Source organism: Chinchilla lanigera, unplaced genomic scaffold, assembly GCF_000276665.1.
Source record: "Chinchilla lanigera isolate Chin_1 unplaced genomic scaffold, ChiLan1.0 scaffold00087, whole genome shotgun sequence".
Classification (NCBI taxonomy): domain Eukaryota; kingdom Metazoa; phylum Chordata; class Mammalia; order Rodentia; family Chinchillidae; genus Chinchilla; species Chinchilla lanigera.
In genome coordinates this window covers 7,092,247-7,110,975 of record NW_004955488.1, presented here as the reverse complement: position 1 = coordinate 7,110,975, position 18,729 = coordinate 7,092,247, and the positions used below count along the sequence as shown (strand labels likewise).

The 18,729-nt window shown below is 34.1% G+C and overlaps 1 protein-coding gene across 18 annotated transcripts in view; it reads right to left on the bottom strand.

The window, feature by feature from the left end:
- The window catches only part of Rims1 (regulating synaptic membrane exocytosis 1), a 197,456-nt gene that overhangs the window by 85,608 nt on the left and 93,119 nt on the right, over positions 1–18,729 (bottom strand). For 6 of the 18 annotated variants that reach the window (XM_013504429.1, XM_013504432.1, XM_013504431.1 and 3 more), the window contains 4 exons: positions 17,095–17,277; positions 15,920–16,032; positions 11,774–11,803; positions 267–379 (listed from right to left, as the gene is read on the bottom strand). In XM_013504429.1, coding sequence (XP_013359883.1) covers positions 267–379; positions 11,774–11,803; positions 15,920–16,032; positions 17,095–17,277 — 439 coding nt within the window. The remainder of the gene's footprint in view (positions 1–266; positions 380–11,773; positions 11,804–15,919; positions 16,033–17,094; positions 17,278–18,729) is intronic. The other 12 variants (XM_013504434.1, XM_013504436.1, XM_013504439.1 and 9 more) reach the window with 5 other exon arrangements.

The following is an 18,729-nucleotide window of genomic DNA, read 5'->3' as shown; positions in this document are numbered from 1 at the left end:
TATACTTCATACCAAGTATATATATATTATTTTTTTAGAAAAAATATATTATATCCAAGTTAGGAAATAACATTTCAGAAAAGTTGTATCGTATGAAAATAGCAAGAGGAGGAGAAGTTTTTTCAGGCTTTGCAAAAAATTATTGTGCAAGAAGACTATCATTTAAGGATCACTTATCGTATGTAATCCAGGCATTTTATGCCTGCTTGGAACACCACTGTATGTTTCCAGAAGCGTATCTATGGGTCGGAATCTACTAATTTTACCTTGGAATATTGCTCGTGATCAAGTTCTTGACTAGAACCAGACCCTGTTGTCTGCTTAAATCGATGCATTTTCATTTTCATTTGTCTTGTTCGCTCCTCCACTACTAAGCTTGCTGCAAAAACACACAATGGAAACCTATTAAAACACGCGAAGGACCCTTTGGAATTGCATGGCTTAAAATTTCAATGCTTTTGAAATAACTTCAGTTAAATAAAATTTGGAAATAAAACATGATTAATAAATTTTTAAAACATCAAATGCACAATACCAGCCCCTGTTAATCTAAAGATGAACACGGATCAAATCACGCAGATGGAGAACACACATGGTTAGTAATGAAGGATTAAGCACCCTATTTTTGCCAGGGATATAGCTGAGAGGCACAAGTGCCTGCTTGGCAAGCGCAAGGTCCTGAGTTCGAGTGCTGGTACCAGAAAAAAAATAAGTACCGTATTTTTTCAACTGGTGTGAAATACTTCCAATTCCCTGCACAACTGATTATGTGAAAGCAAATTTATTTGTGAAAAATGTTTTAAATTTAACAGTTGCATGTACATAAAGAAAACAAATATACACATACTTAACACATCACACACATATATGCACATGCTTACATGCGTGCACACACCCACTTAACATTCTTAGCTAACATGAGTAATTTAAAAACTGCTTAAGTGATCATCACCGACATTTTTGCCATATCATAACTTTCAACCAATAACTTATGAACATTTGCCAATCCTAGAAATAGACTTTAGATTTTTTTAAAGAGAACTAGCTTTTTTGTTCCTGATGACTCCTGATGTATATAAAGTGCCTAACTTTTGAAAACAGGATCCATTATTTTATTTCTTTAATTTATAGTAATCAGTGTATTCCATTTACCCCCTTCTGAACTTCCTAAGCAACAAGAGCCATTGTTTAGAAAGCAACATTTGCAATCTTCAATAAAATATGAATTATGTCAAGTTAGAATTTATCACAAGCAATGTAGCCTTAGAAATTTGCCTTGAATCTGCAAAGCAAATGCTAAGCTTTTTAAAAAATGTTTCTATACATTTATCTATTTTATGATATGAGAACTGAACTATAGGGCACTCTACTACTTAGCTACTCCTCCAGCTAATTTTTATTTTTTGATTCTGAGACAAGGTCTCACTAAGTGGTCCAGGCCAGACTTGAACTTGTGATCTCTGACTCAGCTAAGATTTGTGTGTGTGTGTGTGTGTGTGTGTGTGTGTCTGCATGTGTGTCTTCATACAACTGTAGATGTGTGAGTATATGTATATAAGGGGAAAACTTCTTGGTGACTGATGTGGTAGGGTTTCTGTCAAGGGCCACCTGAGATTTTAAAAGTTATTGAAGAGCTGGGTGTGGAGGCCCACACCTGCAATCCCAGCACTCGGGAGGCTGAGGCAGGAGGATCTCTGTGAGTTCAAGGCCAGCCTGGGCTACAAAGTGAGTGCAAGGACAGCCTGAACTGCATAGTGAAACCTTGTCTCAAAAAGACAAAGAAAAAAAAATGGTAGTGGAGATGCTGCTATATCTGATTGACTTCATTGCTTGTTTCACCTCTTCCAAGGAGTTTACAAGGCATTTACTGACACATTTTTCTATTTTGATGCCTAAATGTGACCTACCATCCTTGATAAATAACACCTACACCCACTTTAAAACCTGAGCAGATTAGTAACATTTATTGTATGTTCAAGTACAGACTGGTAGTCTAAGTGAAAAACACATGAAGTTTGAAATTTGCGCCTATGTGTTTAACTGTATTTTAGCACCAAATTATTAAAGGTTTCTCTGTGCTGAATTGAGTGGATTAGAGGGCCGTCGTCTCCACCTCTCTCGTCATAGCTATGCAAAGGGAGCAATGACTCAGGCTTGCTTTGAAAATGCAGCTTCAGAGACAAGAAACACTGACAGCAGGAAGATGGTTCAACGGAAAGCTTAGGAAAGCAGAAAGCTATTTATCACTTGACGAAATACATGGGGTCAAAACAAAACGCTACAAAAGGGTAAATAGGAACAAAATTATTGATAATGTGGGTTATAGCTACATAAAGCCACACGCAATAGAAAATACATGCAAAAATCAGCTCCCTCTCTTCTGCCTATCCTGCAAGTAGCTCTGGGTGCCTAATCAGCTATCTGCTTTCAGCTTTGAGACAGACAAATGGCCCTCTTTCTAATTAAAGCTTAAAGCAATGCAAAGAAATCTCAGTTTCTAATAAAAACAACTTTCAGCGAGGTGAACTTAACTCTCTACCGATTTTTTCACATTTGTTCTCTAATAGCTTTGAAGCCTTTAGTAGAGTGTCTTTCTTAGGGCTGATGACTACCAGACACTGATGACTATTTCCCAAGAGCTACTGGCCTGACATGCTTTGATCCACTTCCAACGGTTTCAGCCTTGCCAAGACAACACCTCATTTCTCTACAGAAGATTATTTTAGCGTATGATGGGGCTGCCTCTAAATCTTTATCGTGCAAAACTCAAAACGGAATCAGGAGAATCCAGCCGTAACCTACCACCCTTCAGATTGTTTGAAATGACTTCAGTTTTACTTTCCAGAGGTGGTTACTACACTGTATTTATTCCCAAAGAAGTTAAAGTTGATGTCTTTTAAATATGTTAAAGATTAAAAAAATCTCCAAATTAATATTATGGCTCAAAATCATGAGTAGAACACCTCTACTCTCAAGCAGAATTGTAGTTGCTAGGTGAACAGTGCTCTTGGATTCCAAGAACAGAAGCAAAATTCAAATAGCTTGTTACTTATTACTAATGTTGAAAAGCCAGATAATTATATAATATTATACACATTTTCATAGTACTTTTCATTATTTCCTAAGGATGTATATTTAGTGCATATTGCAAAAGTTTGCTTCTACAAAAAACTATGTTTCTTTTTTACAATCACTGGAAAAAATTCAGTGTAAATGTAGAAACTCTAAATTTGTCGAAGATTTTGATGTTTTCCATTGTATTCCTCAGCTGCATATAGTGGAAAGAAATGAAATTATTTCTGGACTGTAGGTACACAAACTAAATAGTAAGACAAATTTATTTAGTAAAATAGAATATTTTTCACAAATTTGAAACAGGAAATATGATTCCATTGACATACATGATTTCAGAAAAAAATTGATTAAAAATAAACTGCATCCATGAAATGTGGTTTATCCCCAATTATGTTACTATAAGTAAAATTATCTACAGCTTACAGAACTCAAATATCGGACTTTAAAAAGAATGATTATTGATGAATTACTGATAAAAACTTTTATATTCTATCAATTTAAATCCTAATAGCAAAATTAAAATATAAAATAAGATATTTTCCAATTTGTCTTCAAAATGTAGCATTAAATTTACACTTAGAGAATATTGTGAGTATTGGCAGTATTGTACACTAAGAAAATTATTAAAGTTCCAGTTATTTCTTTATAGAAGGACTTTAAAAATTAGGGAATTTGTTTTTTAAAATTTTATAACTGTCCTATATTAGAATTATAGATAGCATGATACTCTATGAAGCAATTTACCTCATCTAACATTTAAAGTTTATTAACATTGTAATTTTATAAATATTTTTCTCAAGAAAGCTGAAGGGTCAAAATATTTGCAATGAGTTACATGCTGAATGATTATGTTTCATGTGAATAAATTGTGCCTTTCAAAAAGCACATATGAATTTACCAAAATATATTTTAAAAGATTCCTTTTAGTTTTATCAACTTTATATTGAGTGCCCTTTCCAAATATTGAAATTTTTTTTTTGTTTGTTTGGTACCAGGAATCAAACTCATGACCTCAGGCTTTCCAGGCAAGCACTTATGCCACTGAGCTACATCCCCAGCCCCTTGGAGCTTTTTTTTCAGATATATCTATGTACGTCAAAAATCAACTCAATATAACAAATTGTAAGATGGACTTAGATTGAGGAATTAAATTAAAATCATACTATTGTGAAATCATTTCTTAGCCTTGTAAAAGTCAAAACAAAAGCAATTCAAGAAACTTGACTGAAGCAAAAGGGTTAAGAAAAAGTAGTTATAATTTATAAAGGACTACAATTTCTAATAGAAAGTATTATACAGTATTAAAGACTCAAACTAAAATAATGATTTTTCTTTTCTTGTAACATACTTTACTAACAATTTTTTATCTATATAAAATGCATAGGGGATTTCAGTCTGTTCACAGATTTATCAATGATCAATGACCAAATGGACAACCTCTGATGAATTTATGAATAGGTTGAAATTATATTCAAATTTTGTTTGTTCCAACACGTAATTTTCTGTCTCTTTCATAATATTAAGAAGGTCTATCATTAAAAAAGAATTTTTGTAAAGGTATAAGAGTTTTTAATAACTGTTCTTGTAAACTATCATTGAAAAAAATCTCCATAATATCAACTTCCAAGAGAATGTGATTATCTATGAAGCTTCTTTTATTAACCAGACATTTGTTAACATACTTAAAATATTGTAAGAATTACAGTTACTGGTAATTTAGTACCATTATAAGCATTCAATTTGCACAAATATATTCAAAATATTTTCCATGAATTTACATCTATATAAAAATGAATATCCTCCCTGATCTCAATGTTGTCTTTCACATTTTTCTCTATATAGAAATGATGACGAATTTAAAGTGTCAAGTGTTTGTATATGGATAGAAAATATATATTCATATATCATTAATCTTTCTAAAAACTTTCAAGTATTCCTAGGAAAATATACTGTAAAAAGAACAGAAGCAATAAAAATTTCTACATTATTAAATAGGTTAAAGTAAAAGAAAAAATTATAGTTTTTTTTAACAAGCTTGGTTAATCCATGTTTCTAAGGAGACACCTGATGACATCTGGACTGGTCATTTAAGCACATCTGTCTTTCTATGATGCATTATCATGTTTTATGAATAAAAAATTGACTTTCTGCTTTCTAACTGCATGGGGTAGTGTGCATCCTCCACTGCTCAGGAAGAGCCCTAATAAATGACAGGATCCCTGAATGTTGTTGGTAGAATGAAATTGCCTCAATCATCAATAGCTGAGAAACTTCATTCATTCTTTGGAGTGCCATATTTTAAGAAATAACTGCAATGATAGCAAAAAAATCAGTACAAGAAGCAATATAACACAGATATCAAAAAGTAATAATGAAGAAGAGATTTTGATAATTGAGTAATATGCAGGATAAACTCTACAAAGACCAAATACAAAGACAATTATAAAGTATAACACTGTATGAAGATGCTTTGGTATCTGAAAATTTAAAAACATAAATGGTCTTTGCTTGCAGTATTGTAGGCATTAAAGGAGCAAGAATTGTTAAAATGGATAAATATTACCCATAAACGTAGGAGCCATGTGCCAAATTAGGAAGAATTTAGGAATGGGAGTTGACCAGGTTTAAATAAAAATCCTAGACACATTCCTTATCAGTTTCTCAATATTCCTTCAATCAGTTCTTGTATGGAGGGACACAATATATCCCTCCAAACAGAGTTTCTTCTGTAAAGAGGACAGAGGGTTCAGACTAACTTCTTTTGTAGCTTACCTTATTTTAATACGCTACTGTGAAAGTATTTAAAATGCCTTTTCATTTGTAAAACGGCAAACTAAGGAGACTTTGCCTTTCGCTTTATTACCTAACACGGCAATTGTAATGTGCCAATTTACCACACAATATGTATTAAGGAAAATTAATCAGCTATATTTTATACCACTATTTCTATGTGTTTTTTTTTTAATTAAAAAATGACTTGGTCCTTTAATTTCCGTCCTTAATTTCGGAGGCATATGAATGTAGTAAGACACCTAGGTATAAGACAACTAACTCCACATCACCAGTCCCCATACATACACATACACTATACAGACAGACCCAAAAGTTAAAATAGTTTGACTGTAAACAAACGATCAAACTCTGAGTAATTTTCCAGAACAAAATGCAGTTCAATATATACAGGCAGAACTATTCCAAGATGTTTTCCTTATGCTCTTTTTAAATTCCCTCATGCAATATTAAGGCTTATGCAATGATAATGTAAGCAAGAAAAGCAAATATGCACCTACTGCAGAAAGAAAATAACACGTTAAATAAAAATGGCACATTTAGGGAGTTTTAAAGAAAAAAACCTATGTTTGCTATAGCTAGCTAAAATGGTAGATTGCTACAGGTAAATTACTACTCAAATCTCCAGTGTCACTGCAGCTAAAACCACAAGACCGTGGTTCCTTCTCAGCATGTGTATTTCCACTGAATTATCTGAAACAGAGCTCAGGATTCCCCCAACCAAGTGTCATGTCTCCTTTTCCAAACTGAAAACTCCAGTCCTTGACTGATAATCTTGGGTTCTTCAGAGATACTGTCATTGACCTTACTCTTTTGTATTTTTCAGGGTTAATTAGCTTTTTAAAAAGCATATGCAGATTATGAGGTGGATGAATTTCCATAGGCCACATTCCTCGTTTGATCGTGATGAAGAGCTGCCCACGTAATCAGGGATTTCTGGATAAAACCAAGCCCTGAGGGGTTATTTTGTTTATAGTAAAAGACTTCTGTTTATCCATTATTTTACAGTACTGCACTTGAAACACCAGTGGCAACAAAAACTCTTTTAAAAGGCTTTCCGTGGCCTAATTTCACCACATTTAACTCCAAGTTTTGGGGGTATGTTCCCACATTTTATCTTACTTGGGAGACATGTACAACATGAAAAAACACATCGAGCCTGTCCACAGTTAGACACTCAGTGCTTGCTTTCCTCAGCACTTTCCATACAAAACCCAAGAAGAAATGGAAAATTATGCACCCTCTTAACGGGGTGTATTGTGTAAGCTGAAGCTTGCTAATCTGCATTTAATCGTTGGGATGATACTGTAAAAATAAACACATTTGGATCAGCTGAATGGGAAAATAAAGTCAAATCCAAATTCCAAATTATTCTGTTTGGCCTTTTTAACCCTTGAGTCCCCAAAGTTTAAAGAGAAGGCTAGAAGGGGATTGTAGCAAAAAAAAAGGGGGGGAGTAGAGATCAGACCCATGCATTAATAGAGCTGTAAATAATTATTCACAAATATTCACAGAAAGTGTTCAAGAACAGCAAGCCCTAGCAGATTAAGAAATATGTGCCTTTATTTTTTATTTTTTATTTTTTGTAAGCTGGGATGAAATCCAGAACCTCACATACACTAAACAAGCACTCTGCCACTACCCTATATTCCTCAGCCCTAAACCTTTGAAATCTTAACCTACTATGGCAGGAAATGTCTCACCTGGCCCAATATGCTATCTACTAAATAATAATAGAATGTAAAGCAAATTGAAATATTTGTCTATTACAGAGTTAATATTGATTCTGAAAAATACACAGATTAGTTTACGTATTTTAGCACAGATCAAGCATATCATCTGTACCCATGTGCTTCACCACCATAGTATGCTATTAAAATAAGCATTAACACACCATTTTTAATACCAAATAAAATTAGTAAAATTTGGGCCAGGGGTATAGCTCAGTGGCACAGTACCTGCCTAGCAAGCACAAGGTCCTGAGTTCGATTCTCGGTACCAAAAAAAAAAAGTAAGATTTGTAATTTTCAATATTTATATGAATTGCACATCATTAAGATTAATGGTTATATTTTTATAAAAATTATTTTGCATAACTTAGCATCCAAACTGTTTTGCTCATATTAAATTGAAAACCACAGGTAATTTATTTGAGCCTTTATTACACGAACCTAGTACTTAAACAAATATATAGTTGTCTAGAGACAGCTCTTCAATAGCTGTTATGATCTACCTGCAATAATTATTGCAAATTTCATTAGTGAAAAGCAAAGAAAAAGAAACAAAGGGCTACTTATTCTTTGTTCCTGTTGCAAAATTCCTTGCATTCTAATTGCTTTTCATCACCCACCTGTACAAGTTACACATATTTCACAATAAAGGGGATTCATACTGGTAAAACAGCTGGTAGAATAGCTAATAATTCCAATTAGCTTCCAAAAGTCAAAGAGCTAATGCAATTAAGAAATACTCTCTAAAAGGCATGTAAATTGAAACTTATTATGACAATAATATTGTTTCTCACCTTGAAGTCATTTAATTTCTGGTTCAGTTTTGATCTTCTTATATCATTATTTCGATGCCCCCAAACTACATTCATGGGCTCTTTAAAACTGTCCAAGAAATGTAGCAGAGAGGGAAAAATTGGCTTACTTTTAGAATGAATAATTTAAAATAGGCCTAAAAGCAGTCTGTGAAGCCTGAAATGATATGGTCTCTTAGCTTTCAACACAAAAGGAGTTAAAATGGTAAATGAAGTTGTATGAACATTTAGAGCTCCTCAGTTAACTATTCAACTCCAAATATGTGTTACATATTCAAATACACTGGATTTATTTTCTCAAGTTGCATGGGGAAATGCAAAGAGCAATCCAAATATAGATCTAATCTGAGTGACCAGAAGAAAATAGGAACACTCTGTGGACTTCTCCAACAACCTTGGTGCTGGGGGCGCACATCTACCTGTCAGCAGCTCCCTTACCTTAGGCATTTCACTTAATCCATTGAACTCTATTTCTGTAAAACACAGGTCACTGTAATTATGCTGTAATTTGCACTGTAATTTGCATATTTTGCAGCATATGCAAAATAAGTACTCAATAAATGCTTCTTTGAACTCTGGACAGCCTATACATCAAAGGAGTTAAGAACAAAGTCTTTGTAGGTAGACTTGTGTCTTGTCTATCCAACCACTCACCAAATGAATGACTGGTAAGGGGCCATGTTTTAATCTTTTGGTAATAAGTATGTCTCAGATTATTGTGAAAATAAAATGGGAGAGATCTGTAACATACTTGGTTGAGTTACCACCATGTAGAAAGTACTCAATAAATTCTATCTGCCATGATGTTAACAGCATTTTATACTGCTCTTTAGGTAGACATAGAACTTATGTCAGAATATTAGTAGATTGGTCTCCCTTAGTTAGGGCGACCAACTGTCCTATTTTACCCTGAATTGTTACCTAAAAAAGTGAGACTATTGGCTTTCTGACAATTCACCTAGAATCCAAAACAACAACAAACTGACTAATGAGCCCTCCGTATGTATGGTCAGCTAAAAATGGGGTATCCTGGTCCTCATTTTTCCAGGGACAGAGCACTCAGGTTAACCTGAATTCTTCAGTATTGCAGATTCCAGTAAAAAAAAAAATGACTGGCTGAGAGCAGTGGGATTTCCATACTGTGAACCTTGCCTTTCTTTTAGATACAGGCATCTAAAATTTAACTTTAAAGACAATTTTTGAATTTGCTTCACTCATGGGTTGTGAGACCCACACAGGGTAGCTAAAATGTGCCCCTGTAAGTTCTAGAAGTGAAGCATTACATTGTCTGTTGCTCTGTGTCTTGCCCAAAACAACTTGGGTCCTGCCTCTTCAGCTGTCACAGGCACAAGGTCTGTTCTGCAAGCACAAGGTCTGTTCTGCAGGGCATTTCTGCACTCCTCTCCAAGGAAGGCGTGGCAGGTGACAGAACCTCTCAGCTAGGAACTTGAGTTTACAAGGACATAGTCCCCGAATGTGTTCCATAGCAGGGTCATGAGTGTGCACATTTCAAGCAGACTTTACAGTGTATCACACAGATTTTTTTGTTTTAATTATCTGATTACAGTTTTTGGCCAATAATGATAATATATATGGAAGAGCTCTGGATGAAGAATTCTTGCGTTTGCCTTTCTTTAAATAAGTGTATTAGGTCATGACCCATTTCCAAAACAAACTCTGAAAACTTTTGTTATGCTAAAATTTGTCTTTCAAAGCTAACTAAATTCTTCTGAATCTAAGAATAAACACACTTGCCATATTTATACTTCTGAATGTACAGTTGTTTCTGATACCTGAATTAATAAAGCAAGATGGCCACAGATCCATGCAAAATTCAGAGGTCAGAACGTAATGATTTCATTGAATATTTTCTATTAAAATCTATTTGTACCTAGTATATCAGATAAGATTCCAGAATATGTGTATTATGTTCATGAATATAAATATAATTATATTTTTATAAGTCTAGACTAAAATAAATTCTTGAATATTTTATTAAATATTTTCTCTCATTGTCTCTGCAATACTGAGATACACAACACATATCTAAATATAGTAAGAGTTAAGGATTATATACTTGGAGTTTGTGCTGGTTAAAATAAACTATATTGGGGGCTGAGGATTTAGCTCAGTGGCAAAAGCGCCTGCCTGGCAAGCGCAAGGTCGTGAGTTCGGTTCCCGGTACCGGAGAAAAACCAAAAAAAAAAATAAATAAATAAACTATATTAATATAGGGAGAGGAGGTCAAAATTAAGAGACCTCCACCGTCATCTACTATGTATCAATGGTGTAAATGGGAAAACCTCTCAATCTGGAGGGGCTCCAGTTTCCTCAGTCATAAAACAGGTGCGCTGCTGTTCTCAAGACTAAATTGGAGGATTACAATGGGTCACAGATTAACTCCATCAATCCACCTTCAAATAGAATGAAAATGTACTTTCATGAAAATCTTATATAATTTTAAATATTAGTAACATTACTATATTAAGCTGAAAACTCACTCAAATTTGTAATTACTTGGCCACTTAATGCAGGAAGCACAGTGTGTGGGTGCCTTGTACGCTATTTGATTTTTTTTTTTTTTTTTTTTGAGATGGGGTCTTGCTATGCACTTCAGCCTGGCTTTGAACTCACTATGCAGCCCAGGCTGGCCTTGAATGCACAGTAATCCTCCTGCCTCTGCCTCCCAAGTGCTGGGATTACAGGCATGCCCCGCCACGCCCAGCTTGCACCCTACTTGAAACTCAAGTGCGAAGACCAAAAATAAAATATGATCCCAAAGCTAATAAAGAGGAGGTCAGCACTGAATATTTTCCTCCTTTATATCTCTCAGGAAGAATGAATGAATATCAGAGCAAGATTGAGACCAAGGGAAATAATACTTGGGGAGCTGCTGCCAATATATGTGATGGAAAAAAGGGGTCAGCACATTTACTAAGCTATCTGCAAAGTAAAACTCAGGCATTTGCTGCTATTTTGAGGCAGATAATACTTTAAGTAAAAGGTAAGAATTAAATCCCTACAACAGTAGGAGAATGCAAACAGAAACAAAGAATATCCTATATATCCTGACTACATAACTTTAATACATGATAATACATTTTTCAGAGAATTATTTTCTAGCTATTAGTGTGTATAAATAAATTTTAAGGCGAAGACTCGCCTTAGTTTAAAGTAATGTTTTTCTCTTTGATGTGAATTGTGCATATTGTGAAGGAATTAATACCAAGTGCCCTACAAAGTAATTTCAGGAAATTACCTGTCAAATAATTACATTCATCATTTCAATAAATAGTTATATTGTGCTTGTATACTATAAAAGAAGAGTAATAATATGAAATGTCAGAAAATTACATTAATATTTACCTTTTGTGGAAGAGTTATATTTTTCTTGTTCTTCAATGAATTAAATGCACATAATGATGGAAACAAAAGAAAGAAATCAGCAAATTTATAGTTAGACATGGAAATATGAATTAACACAATGGCATGAGTAATAAATGCATAACACATAGTGTGACATGATAAATCGCAATGACAAACCAAGTCTCAAAATATGGTACTAAAATTAATCAAAGAAAGAATGGATACAGTAATTTAAAGATTTAAAATGAACAAAAACATTAGATATTAATATTTTGGGCACTTAAAAAGTATTCCACATTAGTTTTTCTTGCCTTTGAAGGATTATACATTTTAGTACCAATTTTACCCCATAATTTTTAACTTAAATTCACTGTGATTTTGTAATTATAAATGTATTGAAAGTCATTCTTACTATTCATAACAAAAATTTTATTGTAAGAGTATTACTTCATATGATTTAAAATTCATCTGCTACATAACAAGACCCCTTTTTGCTAAATAATATATATTTTAACATTTTCTACATGAAAGAACATAATTTCAAGACATAACTACCTGTCAAATAATTTGTCATCTTTTTTTGTCTTTCTCAAATTAATTATATTAAAATACCCCCAAGTGAGATTACTTGGTCATTAAAGACTTCTTAGGCATTTCATAAAGATCTATATCTATCTCCTTATTGGCATATTATTTACTGAGAAATCTGGCCAATTTAGGCACTTCTGAAGGGGCATACTATTAGAGTTTTAGATACCAGATATAATGATGTGACATTTACAGCAACTGGAACACTAGTTATTAGTTTATGAGTGATCTTCAAATGCTTCTGTGGAGACATCCAGTTGAGACACACACATGGGCACAAATCAGGTGTATGGATTCAGAAAATCACACAGTGTTTGTTGTTGTTTTTCGATGGGGTTTAACTTTATTGCCCAGGCTGGCCTTGAGTTCTTGGTTTCAAGTGATCATCCTGTCTCTGCCTCCTGAGTAGGTAGGGGTATCAAAACACACCATTGTGCCTGGCTAAAATACCATACATTTTGTACAGACAATTATTTTGGAGTTAGCCTCACTCTCCCCATAAGAACTAAACTGGAATACAATGCTGAAATGCAATCAAAGAGAAAGTCTTCCAAAGTCTTTGCTCTCCATTCCCACAGAGTGTTTGAGCTATGCAAATCATAGCCTACTTTTTCATCTCAAAATCTGATTTTAGTCATCTCTTTATTTTTCCTGTAACTCTACTAACATAGCCAGACTTCACATAAAAGATAGATGAACATCCTCAATATTTAAAAGCAAGTTCAAAATACTTTTTGTCAAAAATTAAGTATACATATCCTTTCAAATGCTAAACTAGCCCTTACATTAAGAGACACATTTTTTTTTATGGTACAGAGTATAGAAAACCTCATTTATTAAAAAATATATATATATTCAGTCAGACAATCAAAATGTCCTGGCATATATCTTAAAAACAATAATGTAAGTAACTGTATATGGAAAGTGCTTGAATAAAATTAATTTATGTGTGCGTGAAGAAGTTGTACAACCATGTGAAACATCTGCTTTTACCAATCAGCTATGAGCTCAATTACTTTTTAGTAAACAGAAAACTACCCTTGTTAAAAATAAAATCAGACAACACAACCATAAGAAAGTCCAGTGCAGCTGAGGCTTAAATAAACAACTGTGAATAAACTGCAGTCAGTATTAAATTTCATAGGAGATACATGTGAATTTTAACAAATTATAGCACAAGAAAATTAATAAGCTTTTTCTATATCCTTAAGAAAAACCATGAATGGTGTCTCCTGAATCAAGTGAGAAGTCAACTTTTGAAAACATTCTAGGACAAATATAGCTATCAAGTGAGCTGTTCAGTGTCAAAGAGACAACTGTGAATAAACTGCAGTCAGTATTAAATTTCATAGGAGATACATGTGAATTTTAACAAATTATAGCACAAGAAAATTAATAAGCTTTTTCTATATCCTTAAGAAAAACCATGAATGGTGTCTCCTGAATCAAGTGAGAAGTCAACTTTTGAAAACATTCTAGGACAAATATAGCTATCAAGTGAGCTGTTCGGTGTCAAAGAGACGCACAGTAAGATGACAGCAGACACTATCACCATTTACCAAGAGTCCCAAGGTGTATATTAACGTCATAAATTATACTGCATTGTTTTATTTTTAGAAAAATTCACAGCATGGTCATCCATGCTTGTGGTGACATTTTTAAAAAGCTGTATCTATTTAACTTTTAAGATTAGATTAGATTTCAGGAACCTCAAATAACCAAGAGTTTACTAAAATATTTGTGATATTAAAATAACAACACTAATGTCATTCTCAGTCAATCCCTTCTTCCCACCTCAATTCAATCCTTACACATTGATGATTTCTCTGAAAGACAACTGTGAATAGGAATATTGTAAACAGTTACATTGATATCAAAAGCAGAGCATGAGATTTTTTTAAAAATAAAAACTGAAATCCAAACACAATTGAAGTGATTTTGCACAAGCAATTCTTACTTTTCAAGAAGTCATTATAACATAATTATAACCCCACTCTGTGAGAATTATATGCAACACTCTTATATGCTTTTCAACCTGTACAAGATTTTACCTGCAACTGTAGGAAATGCAAAGAATTTTAGAAACATAGGATTTCTGAGTCTTCAGATGACCTGGTAATATCGATTTTGTAAATAAACCCATAGTTTGTAGCTCTTTCAGTTGTGCAACAGGAGTTTATGAATAAATAATTCAAACATACACCATCTTTCTTATAAAAGAAATTCATCTGAGTTATTGCTACTTTGAATAACATTATGAATAATCTTCTCAAAATGTTCCCAGAAAAAAGTTTGTTAAACATGTGACTTGATAGTTTAGAAAAGAGAGTCAGAATTTCACAAAGGACCATGGTCTCCTGAATAACTAAATCAGATGAACTAAATGGATACTTTTAAAGCAAAAGCTAAGCATGATGTAGGAAGAGGAGGTATGATGAAAAATACAAATCCAGAGTTTATTGTACCAATACTACCCTATTAATAACTTCAAGTCTCTTAAGACCTACACCAATTTTTCTGTCATCAAATATTCAGGCAAACTACTCCACATGGCTCTTTCAAACAATGCATTTATCATCTCAGATCTACATTACGTTCAGTAAAGAATTTAAATTATGTGAGAAAACTACCCCCAGCACCCTCAGTAAGGAATGAAATGTAAATTTTACACCAGTAACAATGAACACTGTTGAAGAAAATAGTATGTTAACTTGCAAACAGCTTCTGAAGGGTGGAGATTTTCAGTATATGTTGTAAATATAATTAGTCCACGGCATTTATCATAAACTCTGAAATTACACACTATTGTAGGATTTTTAAAAATGCCCAGTAAGAAATATGTGATAACAAACACTGATACAAGTCATTGCACCTCTTGGGAAGTAGGTCATAGGAAAAATGCGGTATTTAAATAATCTAGCTCAGGAAGCTTAGAAATACAGTCTTTTAGTTCCTACTATCAAATCATACACGCACACACACACACACATACACATTCATATACAATGTCTGCTCTAGAAAAATAAAAAAAATATATATATATATTCAAAGTAAGAATATGAAATATTGGCAATTCTAGGCACTATGAAATATTGAAAAGTACATTAAATATGTGCTCACAGTCATTTTCATCACTGAATTCATATAAAAATATAAAATACTGCCAATCAAACTAAAATAAAAACATGATGAAGCACAAAATATGAAACTGTATCTAATTTGTAAAGTTGTGTAAAGTAAGCCTTCTTTTAACGCACCCAAATCCATACTGTGTCAAGGCTTGTATTTATCTTCTCCTCTTGTATCTTTGATAAATGCTGCTGGCAGATTTCACCCATCCTTTTAAATGACCCACCTAAAACTCATCATTCACTCATTCAGTAACTGTGTATCTGCCATGAACAACTAGCAACTGAGCATACAATTCTTTGGAATGTAAGTTCTTAAGATCCAACAAACTGTATGTAATTAATGCTACTCCTTCACTACAAGCTTATGATAAAATGAGGAGGTTCTCCAATCCCAGAGTTTTGGACAATGATCTCTCTGCATGGATACCTTGTTCTATACTGCCACTTCGCACGGGCACCTGTGGGAGCTGCCTTCCCCTGCGATTGCCGAAGGGTGTGTCAGCTGGAGGGGACCGCGTTGGGCTTCCTTGTCGGTGCATTCTGCGGGCAAAAAGCAAAGGAAGGGATAAAGTTCCAGTACAGCAAGATAAAATTCTTTTCTCTTTCCTGACCCTAATGCAATAGGTATAAAAGCCCTACTGGGGCCACTGGAAGCAAAATCAAACGCTTTTCTTAACTTTCTAAATAAAGATCGGTGTGAAATGAATATTACCAAAAGAAGCTAAAATGGCCAGGGTGATGTCTGCTACACATTCTACTGAATGACTTCCTGAACCGAGCTGGATCAGACTCACTTCCCATGAACTTCCTACGAAATCGTGGTTTCTGGAAAGTTATTCTTTTTTGGTAATACTGGACAAAACATCTAATGATAGCCTCTGGGACTTAAAGTACAGAAAAATTAGTTATGAGAGGCTGTTACTGGAATCATGACTATTCAATCAGGACATACTCTAAGGTCACCTCTACTGATAAAAATAATTCTAGCTGCACACTTTTATAAATTACTATGCCATGTATGTTATTTTCAAATAGGAAAAATATAGAAGGGTATTTAAAATAACCCTGGGTGCATTGCTATGAAATTTGTGAGTGGAGGACTGAAAATTATCAATGGGAATTTGGGGAGCATGCGCATACAACCCTACTGCCTGGGACTAAGCAGACTGCCATCTGCTGGCCTTCAAGTCTTTTCTTTTAACTGAAGAACTAGAACACTCTAAGACTGCTCTGAACACATATGCAAGGTTATCTTTCTTCTTTCTTTTTACAAAAGCAAATACATATTTAACTCCAAGAAACTCATCATGAAGGATTTCACATACTTAGTAAATTATATATGAATATGCCACACACAGATGAAAGACATAACAGTATTTCATTTTTGATGACAGCTAATTGGCAGGAAGTAGCGGCTACCACCAGCACAGTGAAGATAGATGCGGGTAATAGAGGAGGTGGGAGAGGTGTCGGTATCACAAAGAGAGGATTAAAGATCACGGTGTCATAATGAGTGAAAGCTTCGAGTGCTCAGGAAGGCACAACACCACACCAGGACCCGGAGGCAGGACATGAATGCTGGGCTGGACACGGAATAGCAACCTTGTCAGGAGCGGAGAAGGTGGCGCCGACCCTCCGGGGGCAAGGTGGTGCATAGAACACAGTGTTCTGACACTAGAGTGCTCACTCGACCTGGAGCGAGCAGGAGGTTTGCCCCTAAGGACTGGGTGATCAGTCGCTCTTGGGGCTGCGTGTCCCCTTCTAGAAAGACAGGGTGGGAGAACCCTAAAACATTAGGGCCAAAAAAGATCTTCAGTCAGCAGGTACATATTAACTTTCATAGCAACACGTCTGTCCAGGGAAAACCTGGTTACTCTCACAAGACAGTGATTTCTCTAGAACCAGAAGAAAACCCATCACACAATTACCAAAATGGAATACACATCAGATTACTTATTACCACACATATAAACGTGTAATTTTTAAAAGACAAATCTAGGTTGCTGTAATGTAATAAATTTCTGTCAGTCCCACAAGGTAGAGATTTCTGTCTCTTTTGTTGAGCTCCATGTCAAATGCCTAAAACATCACTATACCAAGGAGAGCAGCTCAGTAAAGAGAAACTGATTGAGCATAATTAGAATGTTTAGTAGCAAGATCTCAAGTACCCGCCTTCCAGAAGAAATAATGCACTGGGGAAACCTGTGCATATTTTATGATGTTCATGATTTTACTTTTCAATAAGCAAGTCAATGAGGTTAATGTGTACAGAGTATTTCACTGAAAAATAAAAAATAATAAATGAATGCTTCATTAACTTATACAACTGATCTAAGTGCAAATGGTTAATATGTGAGTAAAACACATTGTTTCATATGTAATCGTATCTAAAGAGACCCCTGTTAACTTACTTCATATGGTTTTCAGAACTATTGTGGGGGCAATTTCTTAATGAAGGTTTATGAATTAAAAACTGATGTTTATACACATATACTCTTGAATATGTACAGATAATTTTATTTGTGCACACGTACTTGTTTATAATAGCTACATGCTTTTGATCACTACAGTATATATTTCACTGAAATGCAGCATTATTGTAGCTATTATGTATTATCTTAAGAGAAGGGATAACATTATATATCATCTTAAAATCTCATTCTTTTAAAGCAATGCTATAAAATCACTAATGTTACTCAATGTGTGGAAAAATAAACAGTACATATTGGTCACCAAAAGTATATTGAATGAGTGCTTCATTAACTTATTCTTAGAGTGGTAATATTGCTTTTAGGTAAAATGATTTTGACAGTGGTGTTTTTGATTTAGTATATTTCTTTCAACTTTGAACAATAAAATAGGGGGAATATCAAGTTGCAGAGTATGAAAAGTACAACTTAGGTCTTTAATAAAGGTGGATTTTATCATCTTGAGCTATAGATTAATGTTTGACCAGACTCTAGTTCACACCCCAAAACTGAGACAGTTGCTCCAATTTCTGAACTAAAATAAAAAGCAAAACTGTGTATCAAAACTGTTCATTTGTTCTGAATTGACTGTCACGTGAACACATTTGTATAGCACTGATGGGTATGGAAATAATTTACATGACCAAGGCATTTCTAATGATCAAGAGTTTAGTCTGCTACACTTTAAAAGCCATTGTTATGCAAATAAACTTCAAGCAATCTTCATTCAAAATATACATTCTCAACAGGGTTTAAAAATTAAATTTGG